This window comes from Thamnophis sirtalis, unplaced genomic scaffold (genome assembly GCF_051295495.1).
Source record: "Thamnophis sirtalis isolate CommonGarterSnake01/CBP01778 unplaced genomic scaffold, rThaSir2_p1.2 scaffold_4, whole genome shotgun sequence".
Lineage (NCBI taxonomy): Eukaryota > Metazoa > Chordata > Lepidosauria > Squamata > Natricidae > Thamnophis > Thamnophis sirtalis.
The window spans coordinates 8173670-8198799 of NW_028261384.1; the positions used below are offsets into that span (position 1 = coordinate 8173670).

The 25130-nt window shown below is 42.2% G+C and overlaps 1 protein-coding gene across 1 annotated transcript in view; it reads left to right on the forward strand.

Moving 5' to 3' along the window:
- LOC106539743 (sodium channel protein type 5 subunit alpha-like) overlaps positions 1-25130 on the forward strand; it is a 65444-nt gene that overhangs the window by 37970 nt on the left and 2344 nt on the right. The window contains exons 16-22 of the mRNA XM_087712432.1: positions 1087-1260; positions 5028-5150; positions 12626-12907; positions 14003-14056; positions 21006-21143; positions 21784-21888; positions 23280-23550. Coding sequence (XP_087568558.1) covers positions 1087-1260; positions 5028-5150; positions 12626-12907; positions 14003-14056; positions 21006-21143; positions 21784-21888; positions 23280-23550 — 1147 coding nt within the window. The remainder of the gene's footprint in view (positions 1-1086; positions 1261-5027; positions 5151-12625; positions 12908-14002; positions 14057-21005; positions 21144-21783; positions 21889-23279; positions 23551-25130) is intronic.

The window sequence follows — 25130 nt, forward strand, 5'->3', positions numbered from 1 at the left end:
GCACAGATAGTCCTTGACTTATCACCATTCATTTAATAACAGTTTTAGGGATGCTGAACAAAAGGGACTTGTGATCCTTCCTCAAAGTTACAATCATTACAGCATCTCCATGCTCAAACAATGGCTATGTGAGAGCTTGGCAATATTTATATTATATTTAAAACAGTTGTAGCATTCAGGGTCCATGCGATTATAGCAGTAGACTTATATACCGCTTCATAGGGCTTTCAGCCCTCTCTAAGCGGTTTACAGAGAGTCAGCATATTGCCCCCAACAATCTGGGTCCTCATTTTACCCACCTCGGAAGGATGGAAGGCTGAGTCAACCCTGAGCCGGTGAGATTTTAACCGCTGACCTGCTGATCTAGCAGTAGCTGCAGTGCTGCATTTAACCACTGCGCCACCTTGGCTCTTGTAGCTTGTGATTTTCCCAGCTGACAAGGGGGGGGGGGAGAACTTCCTGACTCACTTAATGATTGCACAATAAACTTAGCAGTTCCATGATTTCCTTAACAACCAGATCATTTGGACATTGAAATGTCACCCCTAATGTGGTCATCAGTTGAGGTCACAAAAGGGGATCATTGAGAAATTTAGTCTTAGAGAATGTTATAGGCATCAATAATTTTAGACACACCAAGTTGTCAATCAAATTTGATTGGTTTTGTGACATCATCACATGTATTACAAGATCCTTAATTGCCTGAGAACATTGAGAAATAGAATGGAAAAGTGGATTAAAACAGTAGCTAAAACAACAATAATGAGAAAGAATCGCCGTGATCAGAGGAAAACATAAAGGAGGTTTATTTATTTTTTAAAGTTAGAAATTTCACAGACTCTATTTTTTCACCCTGATTTTTCATGGATTTTCTATTTATATTTGCTATACCTTCCTTGCATTATATCTAATGTTCCAGCAGTGTATGTAAGTGTGAGAGAGAGAGGGGGGGAGAGAGAGGGAAGGGGGAGAGGGGAGGGAGGGAGGGAGAAAGAGAGGGAGAGAGATGTATAAGAAAAATAGCAAATATAATACATTTAATAATATTCTGCAAATATAATGCTCATATGTTCATTCTTATCTCAGGCATTTGAAGACATTTACTTGAGTGAAAGGAAGACTATTAAAATCATGCTGGAATATGCTGACAAAATCTTCACCTACATATTTGTCTTAGAAATGTTGCTGAAATGGGTGGCTTATGGATTCCACAAATACTTCACTAATGCTTGGTGCTGGCTTGATTTCCTGATTGTAGACGTAAGTATTGCAGCTGAAACGGAATGTATCTCATTGCGTTCCAAGAGAGCACGAGCCGATTGCCAAAACCTTGGGACAATGGAGCCAACACACTGAAGATTTCAGCTTAGGTGGCCCACATATTTTTCATGCTATAGCACAACACATTCATATTCATGCTTAAGGCACTCAGAGAATAGATCTGGAAAAAGACAATTCCGTGAGATGGATGGAAAGGGATCAGAAATAAAATCGCCCACACTGTAATGGCCTGATACACATCTATGATGCAGCCTCTTGTGGAATTCTCTGTATGTTGGAAGAAATGTCCCTCTGAGTTCAGTTCCAAGTGGGGGAAAAGACACTGCATTCATGGAAGTTGCTTGGAAAGGAAGTTTATTGATGATGGGCAGGGCCACATGGGTTTGAGTTCCTGGGGGGGGGGGGAGGGAAGAGATGCTGAAAGTCCCTGGTTTTATGCCCTCTCTGGCCCTTTGAATTTGAGCTCGTGTTCTGATTGGTTGTCAGACTCCCCTAGGGCCATCCAGGGGCAACTCTGCAGGCTGTCCTAAGTCCCAAGCATGGTTGAGCCTTTGTGCTGGGTGATGATGTAATGAAAGGGCTTTGGGATTCCTATCATGGCTTTGTCTGAAGGAGGTAGATCTTTGTTACGTAGAATAGACTGGCTCAGGCCTTAATGGCTCATTGACAAAAATGGGGCGGGGGATGAGTTTCTGCCTCCCTTTTAAGGGAAATATTCTGTCCCTTTAGTATTTCCTAAAATATCTCATTTTTCTAGGAGAGGGGTGGGTGCTAAATTCCTACAGTATAGTTTGGAAGGAGGAGGAGGAGGAGGGAGGGAGGAGAAAGAAGAGGAAGAGGGAGGAGGAAGAGGAGGAGGAGAGAAGGAAGATTTTTACAAGTTTGGGACTGCTTAAATTTGAAGAAAGGCAACCGGCTGAGAGTGATCGAGATGCATAAAGATGTACCGTACAAAACGATGCCTGGCGTGAAGAAAGGAGAAGGAGTGCCATCTGGTGGGACCCAGGAGGCATGTCTCTTCCACTGTAGAATTTGTGGGAGGATCTTGCATGACAAGCAATTGGCCTCAACCCTCCTGACTTTCAGAAGGACTCTAAAAACCTGGTTCTTTTCTTGGCCATGGGGCCAAATTCCCACCAGGAGAATGATGGGAACAGAGCTGTGAATTCTGATCCTCTGTTAATTAATATGGACCCTTGGCTGAATTCTCCACTGAAACCACCCAAACCAAACTAGAGGTTAGGACACCTTTTACCTATTTTGTCATCTAGGCCAGGGGTCTCCAACTTCGGCAACTTTAAGACTTGTGGACTTCAACTCCCAGAATTCCCCAGCCAGCAAAGCTTGGCAACGTTAAGACTTGGGGACTTCAACTCCCAGAATTCCTCAGCCAGCAAAGCTTGGCAACTTTAAGAGTTTTGGACTTCAGCAAAGCTGGCTGAGGAATTCTGGGAGTTGAAGTCCACAAGTCTTAAAGTTGCTAAGGTTGGAGACCCCTGATCTAAGGCAGTTGAATGAAAAAGTTGATCAACTGCGTAATAGAATACAAATGCCTCTTGACTTATAATCATTTGTTTAGTGGCCGTTTCAAGTTACAACAGCCCTGAAAAAAGTTACAACCGGTCTTTACACTTAGAGCTGTCGTAACGTCTCCACAGTCACACGATCAACATTTGGGTGCTTAGCAACCAGTATGTATTTGCCATGTTGCAACGTCTTGGGGATAAGTCGATCACCATTTGTGACCGTTCCAGCCAGCTTCTGACAAGCAAAGTCAATGGGGGGAAACTGGATTCGCTTAATGACCGCACAACAACTGCAATGGTTTGTTTAAGAATCGTGGCTAAAAAGTTCATAAAATTGTGTATCTCTACAGCAGAATACTCACCAGTCTGGATATTCATGCTACATTAACTAATGCAAGATTGGAGAAATACTAGATAATACCTCATTGGTCCATTCTCCATATTTTGAAAAATCAAATCGTACTGTACCCTTTCAAGTTGCCCCCTTTTAATAGTTATGTAGAAAAGTATTTAAGGGATGCGGTGGCTCAGTGGCTAAGATGCTGAGATTGCAGATCAGAAAGGACCGCAGTTCGAATCCCTAGCACCGCATAAGGGAGGGAGCTCCCATTACTTGTCCCAGCTTCTGCCAACCCCCTTTGTCAATGGGCATTAAGAAGGCCAAGCTAGTGCACTTTACATAATAAAGAGTTCTACCCTTCAGCTCCAGGGGGATGGGATTAAGGCATAATAATATTGGCCCTTTACCCAACTGGCCAAATGGCATCTGAGAACTCAACCAAACCTGGATTCAAAACGCAGCCTAGAGAGTTGCCCCTGCACGGCCCCATGGGAGTCTGACAACCAATCAGAATACAAGCTCAGGATCAAAGGCCAGAGAGGGCATAAAACCAGGGACTTTCAGCATCTCTGCCTCTTTTTCTTCTTCACCCAACATCTGGAAGCAACTGATCCCCCTTTTCTGTTCAGGAGCTCAAGCTATGTGGTCCTGTCCACCATTAAAACCATCTTTCCAAGCAGCCTCCATGTCTCCAGTGTCTTTTTCCTCACTTGGAAACTGAACCCAGAAGGGCATTTCTTCCAACACTAGGATTGCTCTGCTGATTTCTCTTCTACCAGTCCAAAGATCCATGCATCTTAGATGGGAGAGAAAAGTTCTGACTTTAAAACTTGACAATTTGTAGCAACTGACTTGCTTCTTCCCAACAAGCCTTTAACACATCTTCACACTATTTTGTCTTTGACTTAATTTACCTGGGATTCTTCTAATCCTAAAATGATAGATGTCTATGGAGACTCTCAGTCACCCAGGTCATAGTTGTCCCACAGGTGCTTTCTCAAAAGGCAACTGGACTTTCTTGGTTTTTCCTTGAAGATGTTTTGCTTCTCATCCAAGACAGACAGTCAGAACTGAAGAAGCTCCTTGAATGAGAAGTGAAAGGCCTTCAAGGAAAAACAAAGGAAGCGCAAATTGCCTCTTAAAAAAGCACCTTGGCAGGTATATTGCCAAGTTCATCCAATTTTTTTCCACCTTTAAAAAAAAAAATCTAATATAATCTAATCAACTTTTCTGGAGATAGATATTTGACTTTGAGCTATAGAAAGGTATTACAGTAGGTCTCAACTTACAACTGTTCATATAATGATCATTTGAAGTTACAATGTCACTGAAAAAAGTGAGGTATGACTGTTTTTCAAATTTATAATTGCAGAATTCCCATGGTCATGTGATCAAAATTCTGGTGCTTGGCAACTGGCATGTATTTATGATGGTTGGCGTGTCTCAAGGTCAATGCAATCCCCCTTTGCAGCTATCTTAATGCCCATTGACAAAGGGGGTGAGAGCAGGAAGCTGGGACAAGTAACGGGAGCTCCCTCCCTTATGCGGTGCTAGCAGTTCGAAAGCATGTAAAAAGGCAAATAGAAAAATAGGAACCACCTTTGGTGGGAAGGTAACAGCGTTCCGTGCACCTTTAGCGTTGAGTCATGCCGGCCACATGACCACGGAGACGTCTTCAGACAGCGCTGGCTCTTTGGTTTTGAAACAGAGATGAGCACTGCCCCCTAGAGTTGGGAATAGCTAGCACGTATGTGCGAGGGGAACCTTTACCTAGAAAAGTATCGATTGGTTTACCCTTAGCACAGGAGGAGGCAAAATGCATGGTAAATTAAAAGCATATAGTAACGCCTTTCAATTCATCTTCCTACTTCCTCTTTTAGATCTCCTTGATAACTCTTATAGCACCTTTGCTTGGAAAATCAGACATGGGCCCCATGAAATCTCTCCGCACATTGCGAGCTCTGCGACCGCTAAGAGCCCTTGCTCGATTTGAAGGGATGCGGGTAAGAGGAACAAAAACCGCTGTTTTTTTTAAAGCAGCTTTAGAATTATTGCTACAAATGTGAGGCGATCAGAGGATCACAGCAGAGGTTTCCCTAAAGGGTGATTAATCTTATAATTAATCTTATTAATAAACGCAGCACACATTAAAAAAAATGAATAGACAGAGCTTTGGTCATGTCCTTTTTAAAAAGAGATAGGACAGCCATTTTGTCCGGAATCTTATAGGTCAGTATTGGTGAACGTTTTTTTTGGCACTGAGTGCTGAAACGGGGACACATGTGCACACAGGCAGGCCTGCATGCCGAAAACCAGAAGAGAGCCGCCCGATGTGCATGCACGTGCCAGTACAATGATCTTCCGGTTTCTGGCACATGCATGCATGCGCACTGGCCAACTAGTCTTCCAGTTTCTGGCACCCATGCACCCGCGAAGACCAGATGATGGGTGCGCGGGAGCATGCCGGAAACTGGAATATCATCTTCCTGGCATGCGCATGTGCATCAGACGGCTGCTCTTCTGGTTTCCAGTGCTGTGAAGTCCAGCTGGCCAGTGCACTGGAACCTGGGAGAGCAACGGGCGACAGCTTCTGTGACTGGAGAGATGGCTCTGCGTGTCACTTTCAGCATCATGGTTATAGGGTCTTCTGCTTGAGCAGGGGGTTGGACTAGAAGACCTCCAAGGTCCCTTCTAACTTTGTTATCCTTTTTTGTTATTCCACCCCATAAAGCCCAAAGAATGTCTGGAATAGTATAGGATTTCCTGCCAAGGGAAGGAGGGTTCGATTAGACCTCCAAGGGCGCTTCCAACTCTGCTATTCTGTAATTTTTTTGGTCATGCCCTAGAATCTTTTGCATTAATGCCTTTTGGGTAGATGGCAGATTTATTTTTTTTAGTGTATGATATGTCATGCCTGCAAGCCATCTTTTCTTTTTGGACTTCAGGCCTGCCACATTTTCTACTGTGCAAAAATGGGGTGGGGTAGGGGATTATATGGAGTTGGGTGATATGTAGCCATAATAACATTCTTCTTAGAAAGCCAAGGTCATCCTTATCTATGCACCTGGCCGGATCTGGATGGGAGGAATCTGTCTTTGTGGCAGTGGAAGGTTGGACCACGTGATGGACTTGTGGGTATTGGGGGCAGGATTTTGAACTTTCAACTGGGTGGGGAAAACTGGAAGCTTACAGATTCGGGTTTTCCCAGATGAGCCGACATGACATCTCTAATCAATTGGAACTCTGAGGAAATACAAGCCTCGGGGTTTTATTTTGTTGGGGGTGTTTTTTGGAACCCTGACATTAACCCGAATCTCCATATAACCCCCCCTCCCATTTTCCCATAGTAGAAAGTGTGGCATCCATAGACATCATGCATCACTGTTATACACCACTAATAAAACATATTATACATACAAACACAAGAATAAGTTTAAGTATTGCAGTGTTTCTCAACCTTGGCAACTTGAAGATGTCCGGACTTCAACTCCCAGAATTCCCCAGCCAGCATTCGCTGGCTGGGGAATTCTGGGAGTTGAAGTCCGGACATCTTCAAGTTGCTAAGGTTGAGAAACACTGCCCTATATCATTTCAGACTAGTGGCTGTCTAATTGATAGATAGTCTGAATGTCAGAGGACTGTTTTCATTATATGCACAGAGCAATTTGATTAATATAGGATTTAGGTTGGGGGAATTGAGGGGAAGAAAGAAGCAAAGCTGGTTGTGGAGGTATAGATTAAATATGACACAGTTTACAAAAATCTATCAATTAGACAGCCACTAGTCTGAAATGATATAGGGCAGTGTTTCTCAACCTTAGCAACTTGAAGATGTCTGGACTTCAACTCCCAGAATTCCCCAGCCAGCGAATGCTGGCTGGGGAATTCTGGGAGTTGAAGTCCGGACATCTTCAAGTTGCCAAGGTTGAGAAACACTGAAGTAGAGCATCAGCAAATGTACTATATATATAGCAGATGATTGACATAAGAGCTGTGGAATATAGGTAGAAGGAATGAGGAACAGCAAGATAGTAACATGAATTTCCCTACTTTGCACAGAGATAAGGTGAGGAGAAGATTAGCTGGTCCCAGAGGTGCTTTTTCAAAAGGCAGCTGGACATTCTTTGTTTCTCCTTGAAGATGTTGGGCCGGAAGACATCTAAAAGGTCCCTTCCAACTCTACAGTTCTGTTCCGTTCTGATGTTTCGCTTCTCATCCAAGAAGCTTCTTCAGTTCTGAAGAATTGAAGAGGCTTCCTGAATGATAAGTGAAACATCCTCAAGGAAGAACAAAGGCAGTCCAGCTGCCTTTTGAAACAGCATCTTTGGGACAAGACAACCATGACCTGGATGACTGAGAATCTCCACAGAAAAGAGCTTTGCGTGTTCAGATGTGTAAGGTTACCCCCCCCAAAAAAGGACATGATATTGGTTTCTTAGTCTGGTCTACCTCATCAGGCTTTCTAAAAGAAATGGAGTACAGAGCAGTGGAGTGTGCAGGAAAGAAGTCTTCAGTATTCAACCCAATTTCTTCCAATTGCTTTGAATATTTTGAATATTTACCATGTCAGGAGACAGTGAATACGAGACTGATCAAAACTATGAATTAGAACGGCATCAGATCATCTCCACGGAGATCAAGCAATAGAACCTTAGAATGATTTTCCTTTATCTTAGAATAGAATGGAATAGAATAGAATAGCAGAGTTGGAAGGGACCTTGGAGGTCTTCTAGTCCAACCCCCTGCTTAGGCAGGAGACCCTACACCACTTCAGGCAAGTGGTTATCCAACATCTTCTTAAAGACTTCCAGTGTTGGGGCATCTCTTCTAATGTGCTGTTGCTTTTGACATATATTCCAAGGAGCTGTTTTTGATTACTTACGTCTTTAATAGTTCAGTTCCGAATTGCTAAGAGGATATATGCCCCCGATATATCCCAATATACACAGTAGCTTCTGTGGAACATCCCTAACAAATTGCCATAGCATTAACAAAGATGATAATGCTAGTTGCAGTACAGGTGAACTTTCCATTCTAGGTGTTGAATTAGACACTAATCCTGCTCATAATCTCGTAGCCATAGATTATTTACAGTTTACTTAGAAATGGGGGTAAGCGGTGATGCTGAATATGTATACTAAATCCATAACTGAACTTAGAAAAATGTCGAAATCATATTGCATTCGCACAAGTTATTTTTTTCCCTACTGTTGGTAAAATGCAATGGACTATAAACCACAGGTAATCTTCTCTTACTGACCACAACTTGACTGGCAGTTTTGTTCCGAAGCAAAATGGCTGTAAATTGAAAAGGCATCTCATCATGCTGACTTATTTTGGCAGTCCCTGCTGGGATTGTTGTTAAGCAGGATGTCATGTGACCCTAGCTTGCAACTTCCTGCTGGCTTCCCCATTGACAGGATTTTACTTCGCTGGAAGCCGGCCGTAAAGATTGGAAATGATGATTATGTGACCTGTGACCATGGTAATTGTGTGCTGGTCACCTCAATCGGAATCATGTGAACCTAGGGACACTGTGAGAACTGCAACTTCCAGGTCCAGTCATAAATCCCATTATTTCAGCAGCGGTTCCACCACAAAACCGCGGACGACAAAATCGCGATCGACGAAAGCGCGCATTTGACGTCATCACAGCGCGACGAAAACATCGCGCTGTGATCGAAAAATGTAAAAATAAAGCGAAAACCTTACCCTAACCCCCCCCAAACCTAACCCTAAACCTAACCCTTAACCTAACCCTAAATCTAACCCTAAACCTAACCGTTAACGTAACGCTAAACCTAACGCTAACCCTTAACCTAACGCTAAACATAACCCTAACGCTCTAAACCTAACCCTAACCCTTAACCTAACCCTAAACCTAAACCTAAACCTAAACCTAACCCTTACCTTTATGTGAATCGGCTTGCTTTAATTTAATTTTTATTTCAATTTTTAATTTTTTTCGTCGCGCTGTGATGACGTCAAATGCGTGCTTTCGTCGATCGCGCTTTTGTGGACTGCGGTTTTGACGGGTCACGTTCAGCAGCATCGTTGACTAGTCCCTGAACAAGCAGTCAACAGATGTGGACAACCTGTATATTTTTTTCTCTTACATTAAATAGCTTTCTAGTAAATTATACCATCTGTATAAAAGGTAATATCTTATTTCATCCGTGTTTGTTCGATGAATAATTTAAACAAACCACAGAGAAATTTTGAAGCTTGTCATGATATCTTAAATCTATCCCATACTTAATTGAGAGCCCTTGGCCTCAGAGGTCACCCTGGATTGATAGGAACGAGTTTCTGTTCATGTATATAATAACTGAGCTAAAGCAATTTAGCCTCAACAGAGTAGAGAATCAAAAGTGCTAACAAAGATCATGAACTCTGCCAGAGTAAATGATGTCGCACATGGAAACTAGAGGCTGCAATCCTTAAAGTAATTATTTTAAAGTGGTCCAGACAATGAGGCTACTTCAGAGATGATCCTCCCTCTGTAACATTGATGGCGAACCTTTTCGGTACCGAGTATCGAAAAGGTCATGTGGAAACGTTGCTCGTCAGGGCCACGCTCTGAAAAAGCCAAACTTCTGGTTTTCCAGAGCGCATGCGCACCCAACGATCAGCTGGCTGGTGTGTATGCACACACCGGTTTTTGGCACTGCCGTGCATGCAAAGGATAGCTGATTGTTGCACGTCCGTGCGCGCCAGAAACATGAACGACAAATAGGCAAGGCCATGCATGCTGCATAGCTTCGCATCCCACTTTGGGCACCCGTGCCCAAGTTTCGCCATCACGGTGCTATGATGTTTGACTACAGAAAAGTTAATGTACCCTTTCTATCAAAGCACTGAAATTAGCAATGCTGCTGAAATAAGTATTCTGAAGTGTGTATGAACCTCTCTTTCAATTTGAGGCAATCCTCTATGGGAAATCTTCCCCCATTCATGGTTGAGTCCAGTGTTTTTCAAAATTGGCAACAATATGGTTGTAATTCGAAAATTATGTATATTATGTTTCTCCCAACAGCCAACTCAGCTACTCCCAGACAGGAGAGGCGAAGCCTTCCCTCCTTCTACTGCTATACCACACAAACACAACACACAAACACAAGTCCTGAAACTGATTTCCCAATGGATCTCCTAATCCCATTTAACTTTTATTTTAAACTAGCTGATAACCCGGCGTTGCCTGGGATTTATAGGGGGGAAATGTCCGGACTAAACGTAATTTCTAATGTTGGATTTTTCCCCTTACCAGAGGGGAATTGGGTGTCTGTTGTGCTTCCTTTTTAACTTGTTGTGTCCCATTGTTTTAATAATTCTTTTTAATTCTTTTTTTCATTTCTGTAAGCCGCCCGGAGTCCTCTGGGATTGGGCGGCATAGAAATTCAATAAATGAAATGAAATGAAATGAGCCCCCTGGTGGAGTACTGTGAAGCTGTTACTATGGCAATTCCACTGAGCTGTACAGTAGAATCCATATTATGGCAATACAGTAGAGGCCATTTTAAGGCACAACAGCCTTTATCTAAACAGAACACACATCTGTTTACCAAGTTTGGTTGAAATTGCTCAAGGCGTGCCAGAGTTATGCTGGTACACACACACACACACACACACACACACATGCATGCACACACACATATACACAGAGCCATTTTTATAAAATAGAAAAAGACGACAAAGGCTATCAAAAGGCTAATCTGATGGGTGATTTCTAAGAGCTTAGGAGCACCCAGTAAGGAAAGCAAACCATCTCTACAGTTGTGAACTTTTTAGAGCTTTACTTTTGCCATTAGGATGCAGAATGGAGATCGCCACCAGGCATTCACAGAGTTACAACAGTAACTTAGAACAATGCTAAATCAGTGGGTGGATTTCCCCAACATGCTGTAGGGGATTCTTGGAACTGAAGTTCACACAGCATAAAATTTCCTTGGTTGAGAAACACTGCAGAACAGATAGTCCTTGACTTATGACCAGTTAATGGAACCTGCCCATTACGGTTGTAAGTTGTGATGGTGGTAAAACACAGTCATCCATGAGATAGAATCAAGATCACGTGAAGTGTTAATAGCACTTTATAAGGCCTTGGTAAGGCCACACTTGGAAAACTGCATTCAGTTTTGGTCACCACGATGTAGAAAAGATGTGGAGACTCTAGAAAGAGTGCAGAAAAAGAGCAACAAAGATGATTAGGGGACTGGAGGCTAAAACATATAAAGAACGGTTGCAGGATCTGGGTATGTCTAGTTTAATGAAAAGAAGGACTAGGGGAGACATGATAGCAGTCTTCCGATATCGCAAGAAGAGGGAGTCAAGCTATTCTCCAAGGCACCTGACCTGAGGGTAGAACAAGAAGCAATGGGTGGAAACTAATCAAGGAGAGAAGCAATTCAGTTCTAGAGGAGAAATTTCCTGACAGTGAGAACAATTAATCAGTGGAACAGAAGTTGCCTCCAGAAGTTGTGAATGCCCCAACACTGGAAGTCTTTAAGAAGATGTTGGACAGCCATTTGTCTGCAACGGTCTAGGGTTTCCTGCCTAGGCAGGGGGTTGGACTAGAAGATCTCCAAAGCACCTTCTAACTCTATTCTATTCTAGAGAAGGGGAATCTGTCATTACTTCAAACAGTGACTATGTAACCAGTGGAGAAAGTGAAAACTGTTTGGGGATATTTCAGTTGGAAGGTTTTTAAGAGATTTAAATTTAGCAGCTGGGGCAATGGGGTCGCACGATGAGTCTGTCTGAACAAATGGTTGTGGTTGATTGATGGGAGAGGGTTGGCTCCTACGTGAGGCAATCTGCGCTGTGATTGGCTGCTGTGGGTGCGGAGGAGTGGGCTCCTTTTTTTCTGATGCTCCTGTTTGCCTGAGTTTCTTGTTCGCTGCATATATAGATGTAAAATATATTTATTTATATAAAACTTTGCGTCAGCGTCTCTGACTTCATTTGGACACCTGCTGCACAATTTCCTGACAAAGGTGATACCTACAACTTTAAAAGAATGATGAAGAGGATTTTTTAAAGCTGGATTTGAATAACATTTAGTTTTAAAAAATCTTGGTAGTAGAGGATTTAGATTTACAGATTCTGCAATTAAGGGAGGCATCAATTTAAGTTCCAATTTTCTTCCTTCCCTTCCTTCTCTCTCTCTATTTCCTTCTTTCCTCCCTATCTCTCTCCTCCCTTTTTCTGCTCCACTCCGCTCCCTCCTTCCCTCTCCTCCCCCTCCCTCCTCTCCTCCCTCCCTTGCTCCCACCCTCCCCTCTCTTCCCCTCCTCCCTTCCCTCCCTCTCCTCCTTCCCCCCTCTCCTCCTTCCCTCTTTCCTCCCCTCCTCCCTCTCTTCCCTGCCTCCCTTTCCTTCCCTCCCTGTCCTTGCTCCCTCTCTTCCCCTCCCCACTTCCCTCCATCCCCTCGCTCCCTCCTTCCCTCTCTCCTTTCTTCCTCCCTTCTTTCCTTCTGCAGGTGGTGGTCAATGCCTTGCTTGGAGCCATTCCTTCCATTATGAACGTGCTGCTTGTCTGCCTGATTTTTTGGCTCATCTTTAGCATTGTCGGAGTCAGCCTGTTTGCCGGAAAATTTGGAAAATGCATTAACCTGACTGAGACAAATAGCGTTATCAACGAAAGTGTCATTTTTCGGAAGTCAGATTGCAGGATGAAAAACATCACGGGAGGACTCTATTGGATCACTGTTAAAGTGAATTTTGATAATGTTGGCCTAGGCTATTTGGCTCTTCTTCAAGTGGTAGGTTTGAGAATTTCTGCGATCTTTCTCTCTTCCATCTACCCAGTCCTATCTGACCTCTTGCAGATTTACCCTCCTGTCCCAGCCATAATTTAGTTACATGCTTATTTAACTTGTACTCTGCTTTTCATGCAAGTTTTAGAAGTAGATGAGCTGGTCAACCAATAGTCCCAGGAATGTTTTTTTCTTCTTCTTCATGCACTAATATTCTTTGTGGTGAATGCATCAAACTTGGATTCTGCAGGAAAACAGCCTTCAAGTTTAAAGTTATAATAAAAGTATATACAATTGGTCCTTGCACTTAATGGCTGTCACAGCATCCGCAGGATCATGTGATCAAAATTCTGGGAGTCTTAAAGTGGCCAAGCTTGGACATCCCAGATCTAAGGTAAAAGGTCAGCATCTTCTGGACTTTTGGCTGGTCTCAGAAGCTAAGTAGGTTTAGTCTGGGTTAGTATTTAGTTGAGACTCTATTTAAGAATCTCAAAAACATAGATTTTCCTGGGAAATTAAATAATCCTAGAAGGCAACAATAGAGTGGTAAGCTTCCCAAGAAAAGTTTATGGATAGAAATCTCTAAAACTGGGGTTTTTGCTGGCTGGGGAATTCTGGGAGTTGAAGTCTGCCAGGGTTAAAGTTGCCAAGGTTGGAGACCCCTGCTCTAGAAGACAAACATCGCTTCTGGACATTCTTATATTTTTCTAATTAAGAAGCCACAGGTGTCTATTTTTAACCAATACATTTTTTTAAATCAAAGTGTTAAAATATGTATGCACATGTATGCAAATATTCATGTAGATGGTTGTTTCTGCATTTATTTTCTTTTTATATGTGTGTGTTTGTGTGTCTGTTTTCTAGTTTCACTTTGTTTTTATATTATTTTTTTCCTCTTTCGGAGCTTGCATTTTAATGTTTTGAAATAAAAAATAAAAATTTAATGGTTAAAAAAGAAGAAGCCACATGCGTGATTATCTCCAAAGTATTTTGAATGGAAACTAATTGAAAGCCTTCAGCTCCTTACCATTTGCCTATTGTCCAACAGCTTATTTATATTGCAGCAATTATTTCATCATTTTTTAAAAAAATTTCTTTTAGGCAACTTTTAAAGGTTGGACGGACATAATGTATGCAGCAGTTGATTCAACAGGAGTAAGTTCTAGACAAATTTATTTTCTACTTCTTGTGTTAATTCTAACCAACGGTTCCCTTCTCTGTCCAGTTGTAATGCAATATAAAGGCATCTTTCAAGAACTAGTTTGGCCTAGTGGTTAAAGCACCAGGCTAGAAACCAGGAGGTAGTGATTTCTAGTCCCACCTAGGCATGACAGTTGGCTAGGGGACTTTGGTCCAATCACCAGGAGTCTGTGAGTTTCGGTTCTTCCCCCGGCATGGAATCTGGCTATTTGGGCCAATCAGCAGGAGGTGGTGAGTTCTAGTCCCACCATTGGCAAGAAAGCCACTGTATGACTTTGGACCAGTCATTCTTCTTAGCCCAAATAGGAGGAGAAAGGAATATCTTTGTAGCTTATTTATAAAAAATAATAAAGATGAGATATTAAAAAAGTAAGTTAAATAAATAAATAAATATTTATTAATGAAAATTTATTTATTAATAAAATTTATAGGCCGCCCAATCCTGAAGGACCACACCACACCACAATTAATGCCAGATGAAATACGAGGCTGTCCCTTGGCTCTGTGGAGGATAGTGACATCCAGAATGCTTTCTAAAGCTATCTTTATACTGTATATGCATAAGTTGGTGAGAAAGAAAATATGTATGTAGTTTAGGTAAACCGTTCTAAATTTACAATTTGCCCTCGAAGAAACTCTTCTCACACTGCCAAAACATGTGACTAATATGCAGACTAAAATAAGGGGTGGGAGTTTGTGGTATATTCTTATGGGAATCCAGTTAGTCTGTTTTCCCTCAACTTCACCCCAATGCAAATATTGCCATTTAGACAACCGGCAACTGCCAAGCAGGAAACATGGTTATGTAAGACCATTCTGGTGTATAGTAAAGCCACATTAACAGTTCAATAACTCAGAGAGGGCTCCTCGGCAGCTTCTTGCTCCATCCATTAGGCCAGTGTTTCCCAACCTTGGCAACTTGAAGATGTCCGGACTTCAACTCCCAGAATTCCCCAGCCAGCATTCGCTGGCTGGGGAATTCTGGGAGTTGAAGTCCGGACATCTTCAAGTTGCCAAGGTTGGGAAACACTGCATTAGGCAGCTGCGGGCTACGCTGTTCCTTAACTGACCATTTTCTAGATAGTTTCTCTTCGCCTGGTCTATCAAGGTCATTTCCACATCCCATTACCATTACCGGCAGTGCAGTTGTCAAAGGTTGGAGTTCCTCGGCTCCTGTATAAAGGTGCAGGGTTCCTCTGTCTTCTTGTGTTCTGACTCTAGGGGGCAGTGCAGTGCTCATCACCCATTTACTAGCTGAGGGAGCCAGTGCTGTCCGAAATTGCTTCTGTGGTCATGTGGCCATTGTGACTGCACCAAGAGCATAGAACATTGTGGCCTTCACACCAAAGTGGTACCTTACTGGTATATGTTTGCATTTGCATGGAAACTGAGGAGCTGGGGCGAGTAACAGGGGCTCACCCTGTCATGCAGAGCTCATCCCACTTTCCATCTGCCAAGCTCAGTGTCTTTAATCACTGAGCCACCGCACCTCTGTCCCTCAGCTCCCGGTAGGTGCCTTATTCAGCTGTAGGAACCCCACTCCCAACTTGTACTGCCTGTCTTTGCAATTTTGACTTTTGCTCTAAAATTTCTGGCCTATGCAGCTTATTTCTTGGGTTTTTTTTGGGGGGGGGGGGAGTATGTATGTATGTATGTATGTATGTATGTATGTATGTATGTATGTATTGTGTCACAACCCCTGGTATCCCAAATATGGGAGGAAGCATACTGCTTCCTTTCTCCGTCTATCGGCTCATCACAAGAGACCATCCAGACAGAAAGCCATTATTTTTACTGTTGCCTTTGTTACATTTGTGTTGCATTTGTGCTAATAAATAAATAAAGGGAGACTAGTATAGATCTATTGCAAGCTATTTAGCTCTCATCAGCTAGCCATACCCTTACTGGGATTTGAACCTGAGCCGTGTTACATATTAGGCAGTTATGTTAGCCACTAGGCCACAGGCTCTCCTCCTTTATCAGCTAGGCCAGGGAAATAGGTATTTATTTATTGTGTCACAACCCCTGGCATGCCCAAATATGGGAGGAAGCATACTGCTTCCTTTCTCCGTCTATCGGCTCATCACAAGAGACCATCCAGACAGAAAGCCATTATTTTTACTGTTGCCTTTGTTACATTTGTGTTGCATTTGTGCTGATAAATAAATAAAGGGAGACTAGTATAGATCCATTTCAAGCTATTTAGCTCTCATCAGCTAGCCATGCCCTTACTGGGATTTGAACCTGGGCTGTGTTACATATTAGGCAGTTATGTTAGCCACTAGGCCACAGGCTCTCCTCCTTTATCAGCTAGGCCAGGGAAATAGGTATTTATTTATTGTGTCACAACCCCTGGCATGCCCAAATATGGGAGGGAGCATACTGCTTCCTTTCTCTGTCTATCGGATATATGGATCTGGGAATGTCATAGAAGGCAAAATGCAAGCCTTCCAGGACATATGCAAAACAAGCTATCCCTCCTATCCAAAACCTATTTGAGATTCAGTCATATACTGGTATAAAATGGGATTGTATTATATTGTGTTTGGGCAGCTAAATTCTTCTTGTTCTTGAGTTCGGTGCCCGAGGCACAGAATTTGTAAGGAACATAAGTATAGAAGCTCCAGAATCAGACATGCAATTGGAAAGACAACTGGAGGAAGGGAGAGATTCTGCTGTTTTGTTTTTTTTCCAAAATGGGGAACTGGACCCCAGTAAATCTCCTTCTCCAATTTCTGTCCTATTAACCAAGTGGAGAGTGATGTGGGAATCAGAGGTGGTATTCAGCAGGTTCTGACCAGTTCTGGAGAACTGGTAGCAGAAATTTTGAGTAGTTTGGAGAACCAGTAAATACCACTTCTGACTGGCCCCGCCCTCATCTATTCTCTGCGTCCCAAGTCCCAGCTGATCGGGAGGGAATGGGGATTTTACAATATCGTTTCCCTGGAGTGAGAATGGAGATTTTACAGTATCCTTCCCCTGCCATTCCCGCCAAGCCATGCCCATAGATTTTTTTTTTTAATCCTACCACTGGTGGGAATCCAAGATAAATAAAGTGTTCCTAAAGCCAAACTGGTCTTTTATTTGTTTATTTCTATCCCATCTTTATATTTTATTTAAAATTAGTGGACCAGAGGAATGCCGTCGATATAGTTTACTTGGACTTTAGAAGGCATTTGATAAGGTAGACCATAACCTACTAATAGATAAAGTAGAAGAATGTGGGTTAGACAGCATCACCACCAGATGGATTCATAACTGGCTGACCAACCGCACTCAATCTGTAGTCCTCAATGGAACTGCATCTACATGGAGGGAAGTATGCAGTGGAATACCCCAAGGCTCTGTTTTAGGCCCAGTACTCTTCAACATCTTCATCAATGATTTGGATGAGGGAATAAATGGGGAACTCATCAAATTTGCAGATGACACCAAGCTGTCAGGAATAGCCAACACTCCAGAAGATAGGCTTAAGATACAGAAGGATCTTGACAAACCTGAACATTGGGCACTATCTAATAGAATGAAATTCAATGGTGAAAAGAGTAAGATTCTACATTTAGGCAAGAAAAACGAAATGCACAGGTAGAGTATAGCTGGTACCTTGCTCAATAGTAGTAACTGTGAGAGGGATCTTGGAGTCCTAGTGGACAACCATTTAAATATGAGCCAGCAGTGTGCAGCAGCTGCCAAAAAAGCCGACACAGTTCTAGGCTACATAAACAGAGTTATAGAATCAAGATCATGTGAAGTGTTAATACCACTTTATAATGCCTTGGTAAGGCCACAGTTGGAATACGGCATCCAGTTTTGGTCAACACGATATAAAAAAGATGTGGAGACTGTAGAAAGAGTGCAGAGAAGAGCAACAAAGATGGTTAGGGAACTGGAGACTAAAACATATAAAGAACAGTTGTTGGAATTGGGTATGTCTAGTTTAATGAAAACAAGGACTAGGGGAGACAGGATAGCAGTCTTCCGATATCTCAGGGCTTGCCACAAAGAAGAGGGAATCAAGCTATTCTCCAAAGCACCTGAGGGCAGGACAAGAAGCAATGGGTGGAAACTAATCAAGGGGAGAAGCAACTTAGAACTGAGGAGAAATTTCCTGACAGTGAGAACAATTAATCAGTGGAACAGAAGTTGCCTCCAGAAGTTGTGAATGCCCCAACACTGGAAGTCTTTAAGAAGATGTTGGATAGCCATTTGTCTGGAACGGTATAGGGTTTCCTCCCTAGGCAGGTGGTTGGACTAGAAGACCTCCAAGGTCCCTTCCAATTCTGCTGTTATATTTGTATTTATTATTTTTACAAATAATAGGATGCAAACATGTCCAAAATACCCCCCTCCTCCTTTTTTTCCACACCACATGAAGTTGGTTGGGCGCAGGGATTCGGACCCTCACCTCTCTCCAGGCCTTTCAAAAAGCCGTAAAAACCTGGCTTTGCCGGCAGGCCTGGGGTTGATGAGTTCCCCTCCCCTCTCGACTTGTATGGTTGTTGTGATTCTTGGTTATTTTAATTACTTGTATTCTGTTTTATGTTCCCCTTTCCCTTTTGAGTTGTTCGCCGCCCTGAGTCCCTCCCGGAGAAGGGCGGCATACAAATAATAAAATTCAATTCAATTCAATTCAGAGAGGGGAACTGGATCACTCAGGTGCTCAAAGTCACCCAGCTGTTTTTCATGCCTAAGGCAGAACTAGAACTCTCCCTCTCCTGATGATTGGTCCAAAGTCACACAGCTGGATTTCACATCTAAGTTGGAACTAAAACTCACAGTTTCCTGCTGACTGGTGCAAAGTCCTGCAGGCATTTTCACACCTAAGGCAGAACTAGAACTCAGAACTAAAGTAATGTCACCTATGAGTTGATCCCCATTTGTGGGCAACTGGACATATCTGTGTCTTTTATTTGGTGGAAGTATGGAAATGATTTGCTATTGCTTTATTTTGAGTTGTTTCCCCAACTCTTCCAACTTTCCAGACTAGCTCATATTATACAGATGTATATACAATGTTCAGGTTGTTGTAATAAAAGAGCCAATTGAGAGAAGCTTAATGGAAAAGCTGAAGGCTTCAGATAAGCCAAAGTAGAAATTCAAGTTATTATGTAGGGCTTGCTAATTTTTTAAAATTAGTTTGACATTGCTAGCCTTCCTTGCAGTAATTGAATAATTACACAGTAATTACCCACTTGCAGATTCTTCCTCTTCAAACTGAGACTGAATTACTGTCTCACCATAATTTCGGGAGCTTGAATTTTGAATAAAATTTGTGAGTTGAAAAAGATGCTATTGAAAGAAGCCATTGTTGTTGTCTCTCCTAATGGAAAATATAAAGCTCATGTCTATTTTTGAAGTGAAGCATCTTGGATTTAATATAACTTATTCTTGTATTTGGCAGAAACAAGAGATCTAACCAAACTCATTGTGTCTGTTTTCCTGGAGCAATGGTAAGGGGGCAGAGATAGTCCTCTGTTTATGGCCGTAAAATTGAATTTGGAATTGCAATCATAAGTTGGGCCAGTTATTAAATAGATCATCATGTCACTGACCCAACTTGATGACATTTCAAAGCAAATTTGTGGTCATTAAATGAAGCTATTGTCTTCAACGGGGAGATCTTTTGCCAGAAATTGGAAGTAAGCACCAGTTTCCCACAAAAAAACCATCGTAAATTGTGGTCATATGACTGCAGAATATTTGAGGGGTTGCCACAGAGAGGAGAAGGTCAATCTATTTTCCAAAGTACCCGAAGGCCAGGCAAGGAGCAATTGATGAAAACTGACCAAGGAGAGATTCGGTTCCACCACAAAACCGCGGTAGACAAAAGCACGCTCGACGAAAGCGCGTACGTGACGTCATCACAGCGCGACGAAAACATCGCGCTGTGAGCGGTAAATTTAAAAATAAAGCGAAAACCTTACCCTAACCCCCCCAAACCTAACCCTAAACCTAACCCTAAACCTAACCCTTAACCTAACACTAAACCTAACGCTAACCCTTAACCTAACGCTAAACCTAACGCTAACCCTTAACCTAATGCTAAACCTAACCCTAACGCTTAACGTAACCCTAAACCTAACCCTAACCCTTAACCTAACACTAACCCTAAACCTAACCCTTACCTTTATGTGAATCGGCTTGCTTTAATTTTATTTTAATTTCAATTTAATTTATTTTTAATTTTTTTCGTCGCGCTGCTGATGACCTCAGGTACGCGCTTTCGTCGAGCGCGGTTTTGTCTACCGCGGTTTTGACGGGTCACGAGAGATTCAACCTGGAAATAAGGAGGAGCTTCCTGACAATGAGAACAATCAACCCATGGAACAGAAATTACCTTCGGAAGTTGTGGGAACTTCATCACTGGAGGCTTTCAAGAAGAGATTGGACTGCCATTTGTCAGAAATGGTGTAGGGTCTCCTGCTTGGGTGATGGTGGTGGAGGGGTTGGACTAGATGACTTAAAAAGTCCCGTGGGACAGTTGCCAGTTGCCAACTGCCCAAAATGCAAATACAGGACAGCAGGAATGGGGCCCCCAGATGTTGGAACTTTGAATCTGGATGATAGGTATCTTTTTGGGGGGGGTCTCTCATAACTCTGAACAGTGTTAAGCAACCAGTCGTAAACCGAGGACTATCTGTAGAGATTAGATAATAGGAACTGTTGAAGTGTTTGCTTCCCGTTTCTACATGTCTCACAGTAATTGGTCTGAGATAATGAGAGACAGCACTCATCTTTATGTAATTGCGGCCTGCGGAAAAATATTAATATCTGTGTTGATTCATATATCCGATCACACCATAAGGAGATCTTCTCTAGCAAGCACAGCTCTTGACTAGTTATAAAGGGTCTTTTTTTTCCCCCTCCAGTCTAAAAATCATATCTCTGTTCTCCATTTTTGCAGGTTGAGCTTCAACCAAAATGGGAGTACAGCAAATATATGTACATCTACTTTGTGATTTTCATCATCTTTGGCTCTTTTTTCACTCTGAATCTTTTTGTGGGGGTTATTATTGACAATTTTAATCAACAAAAGAAAAAGATAAGTATCCACATTTCTTGTCTTGCTTTGTGCTGAATGGAAAAGAGAATCTCAAGGGTTAGTAGGGTGCCATCCCTGATTGACCTTCCTTGGTGAAATGGTATCAAGAAGTCAATTTATATTCATTTTTTTTCTCCTGTTAGCAGAAAGGAACTTAGTTTTTTTTACATAGAGTACTTGCAGATTCTTCCTCTCCAGTTTTGGAATAAATTTTGAAAAATGCTCAGTTTTCTGCGAATGTCAGAGAAGAAAACCTTCTGAGTTTTATTTTTTCTCTCTCTCTCTCTCTCTCCTTTTTGGGTGGGTGGGATGGAATGGGAAAATTTCAGTTCTGTTATAGGGCAGTAAAATTGGAGCATGTATATTAGGAGACAAACACCATTGGGATGAAAACATTTTCATGTTTTTAATTCTTAGTTCCCAAAATAGCAAATCTGGAGCAAGGAACAACTTAGCTTTAGGACAACTTAAGGATTTCAATAGGATCAGCAAAGAGTTTTTGATTTGTTTGTAATAATTCAGCATGACTTCAGAAAAAAAGAAAGAAAGAAACACGAGTGATGTTTCGAAAATAGAATGTTGGCTTTGAAACAATGCAAAATGCACTGTCAGTAATATTTGTTGTGCTTTCTCCTTGTACTTCGGTGGAGAAGACATCTTTATGACAGAAGAACAAAAAAAGTACTATAATGCTATGAAAAAACTGGGATCAAAGAAACCTCAAAAGCCTGTACCAAGGCCAATGGTAAGCATACTCTCCGGAGGTTTGCCGTAGAATAACCTTGCAAAAATGAATAGGGCTACCAACTTCAAATCAATCTACTTTATCTGAAATGCTAAGAGGGTCTCCTGCTTGAGCAGGGGGTTAGAAGATCTCCAAAGTCCCTTCCAGCTCTGTTATTCTGTTATTAGTCATGTTTAATGGACTGATGTAGATCCATTTTTATTAAGTTTCATTATAAGATAAAAATATAGAAGAAATAAAAATTAGGGAAAACAAGAAAAGGAAAGAGAAAGCGGTAAGGAGAGAGAGAGAGAGAAAATGATTCCTGACTCTTTTTTGGGGGGGGGGGGAAATGCAGTAGATCACAAAGATAATACAACCTTAGCCTTTTGCTTTACATTTTACAAAGTTGGAAGCCAATTTTTAAATCATAGAATCCTAATCCTTGAAACCTCAGATCAGTGCAACTCACATAACATAGTTACACGGGGGAACCTAGGTGGCCCTGCTATGAAAATTAAAGTCTCTGGGTAGCCTTTAAGGGCAGCCCCATGTAGAGCACATTGCGGTAATCCAGATGGGGAGGTAGCCAATGAATTTTAGGGTTAAGATTATCCATTAGAAGTGGCATAAATTTCATTACAGACAGGAAAATCAAATTTTTCATCAACAAACAATTCAGGATTGGAGGAATGACCTTCTGCCCTAAAAATAAGTTTTTTTTTTCCTTTTGCATCACGACTACTCCTGTAGTACAGGTAGTTCTCAACTTACAACAGTTCATTTAGAGACTGTTTGAAGTTACAAAGACAGTGAAAATGGTCCCTGGCACTGTCTGAGCTTGGTCGTTTGTTTAAAGACATTGCATTACCTAACTAGATAACATCATCAAATATCTGCAAGCAAACAAGCTCAGGAGCACAAAAGACCCCTCCCACAGTCGTTGTTGTTGTTATTGTAGTTGTCGTCCTCTTCTTCTCCCTTCTTCCTCTTCTCCCTTCTTCCTCCCTTCCTTCTCCTCCTCCTCCCTTCCCTCTCTTCTCCTCCACCACCACCACTACCATCCCCACCACTTCCTCTCAGGAGCACAAAAGACCCCTCCCACAGTCGTTGTTGTTGTTATTGTAGTTGTCCTCCTCCTCTTCTCCCTTCTTCCTCCCTTCCCTCTCTCCTCCTCCTCCACCACCACTACCATCCCCACCACCTCCTCTCAGCAAACCCCTTCCCTTCTACTACTGATGATATTACCTAGTTGGGTCATGAAACAACTGCAAAAAGGTGAGCAAATCCAGAGAGCTCCCCAGGGTTCACGGTTTCAACCCTGAGCTACAAATCTCTTCCGTTGATAAGTAATCTTATAGTAAGTCCTGAACAAGCATGTTTCCTCTTCTTCTTCTTCCTCCTCCCTCTAGAACAAGTACCAAGGATTCCTTTTTGATATTGTGACTCACCAAGTGTTTGACATTGCCATCATGAGCCTCATCTGCCTTAATATGGTTACAATGATGGTGGAGGCAGATGACCAGTCCGAGGAGAAGGTTCAAGTCTTGAACAAGATCAACATTCTCTTTATCACCCTGTTCACAACTGAGTGTGCCCTGAAACTGGTGGCCCTGAGACACTACTATTTTATCAATGGGTGGAATGTTTTTGATATGGTGGTTGTGATCATGTCAATTGTAGGTAGGTTGATCTCCCTGGGTTTTTGTTTTTTTGGCATGCCAGCTAGAATTAAGCACCAAAAACATTTGAACCCCCCCCTGCTAAACCGTTGCCTACTGAAATAAATGATGTCAAGGGTTAAAGAAAGCTCTCCCTTGCGGCTCTGTTGTGCCCGCTGGACACTGCCATATGCCTACAGCGGCATTTTAGTGTCCTCTTCTCTCCAAAGGGACAGGAGACCATCACCCTTGGTGCTATGGTCCAAACCCAGCGAAGATCTCTCCAAAGATGTCCCCAAAACTTGTTCAAAGGAAGCAGATGTAGAATCTGGATGACCTTATGTGGGATTAGGTGCGAGTTTGGTTCTGTTGGTATTTGCACAACCTCTCAATATCGTAGGTTACACTGGAAGGAGAGAGGGGAAGGAGAGGGAGAAGATAGATAGATAGATAGATAGATAGATAGATAGATAGATAGATGGATGGATGGATGGATGGATGGATGGATGGATGGATGGATGGATGGATAGAAAGAGAGAGAGAGATAGAGAGAGATAGAGATAGAGATAGATAGAGATAAATGGATGGATGGATGGATGGATGGATGGATGGATAGATAGAGATAGAGAGATAGAGAGATAGAGAGACAGAGAGATAGAGAGATAGAGAGAGATAGAGATAGCAATAGCAATAGCAGTTAGACTTATATACCGCTTCATAGGGCTTTCAGCCCTCTCTAAGCGGTTTACAGAGTCAGCATATTGCCCCCAACAACAATCCGGGTCCTCATTTTACCCACCTCAGAAGGATGGAAGGCTGAGTCAACCCTGAGCCAGTGAGATTTGAACAGCTGAACTGCAGAACTGCAGTCAGCTGAAGTAGCCTGCAGTGCTGCATTTAACCATTGCGCCACCTCGGCTCTTCAGAGAGAGAGATAGAGAGATAGAGAGATAGAGAGATAGAGAGATAGAGAGATAGAGAGATAGAGAGATAGAGAGATAGAGAGATAGAGAGATAGAGAGATAGAGAGATAGAGAGATAGAGAGATAGAGAGATAGAGAGATAGAGAGATAGAGAGATAGAGAGATAGAGAGATAGAGAGAAAGAGAGAAAGAGAGATAGAGAGATAGAGAGATAGAGAGAGAGATAGAGAGATAGAGAGATAGAGAGATAGATTCTGGAGGAAAGCAGTAGTAAACTATTTCTATTGTTTCCAAGAAACTACATGGATTTGTGCATGAAGTGACTAGAATCAAGTTTGATTTAATTTATATGTTTTACATGGTGGACCATAGAACGACTATAAGTGACTCACAGATATATAAAGATAATAAAATGCATTATGAATACGAAGAGAAAAGGAGAAGCTAAATAGAGGGCATCTGGAACATAGAGAACAAAATGGTCAATCAGTGAATGCAGTCTGTAAAGACAGGAGCTTCAGCTAGTCCGGCCTAAGGCTTGGGAGAATGGAAAGATTGAAGGAGACATTGCTTTAAGCAGATCAGGGTTCCATTGGTGCCAAGAAATTTTGGCCAAAGGCACCTGGAAGGAAGAGAGCAGCCAAGGAGGTAGAGAATCATGATCCTCCTTCACTGGGGG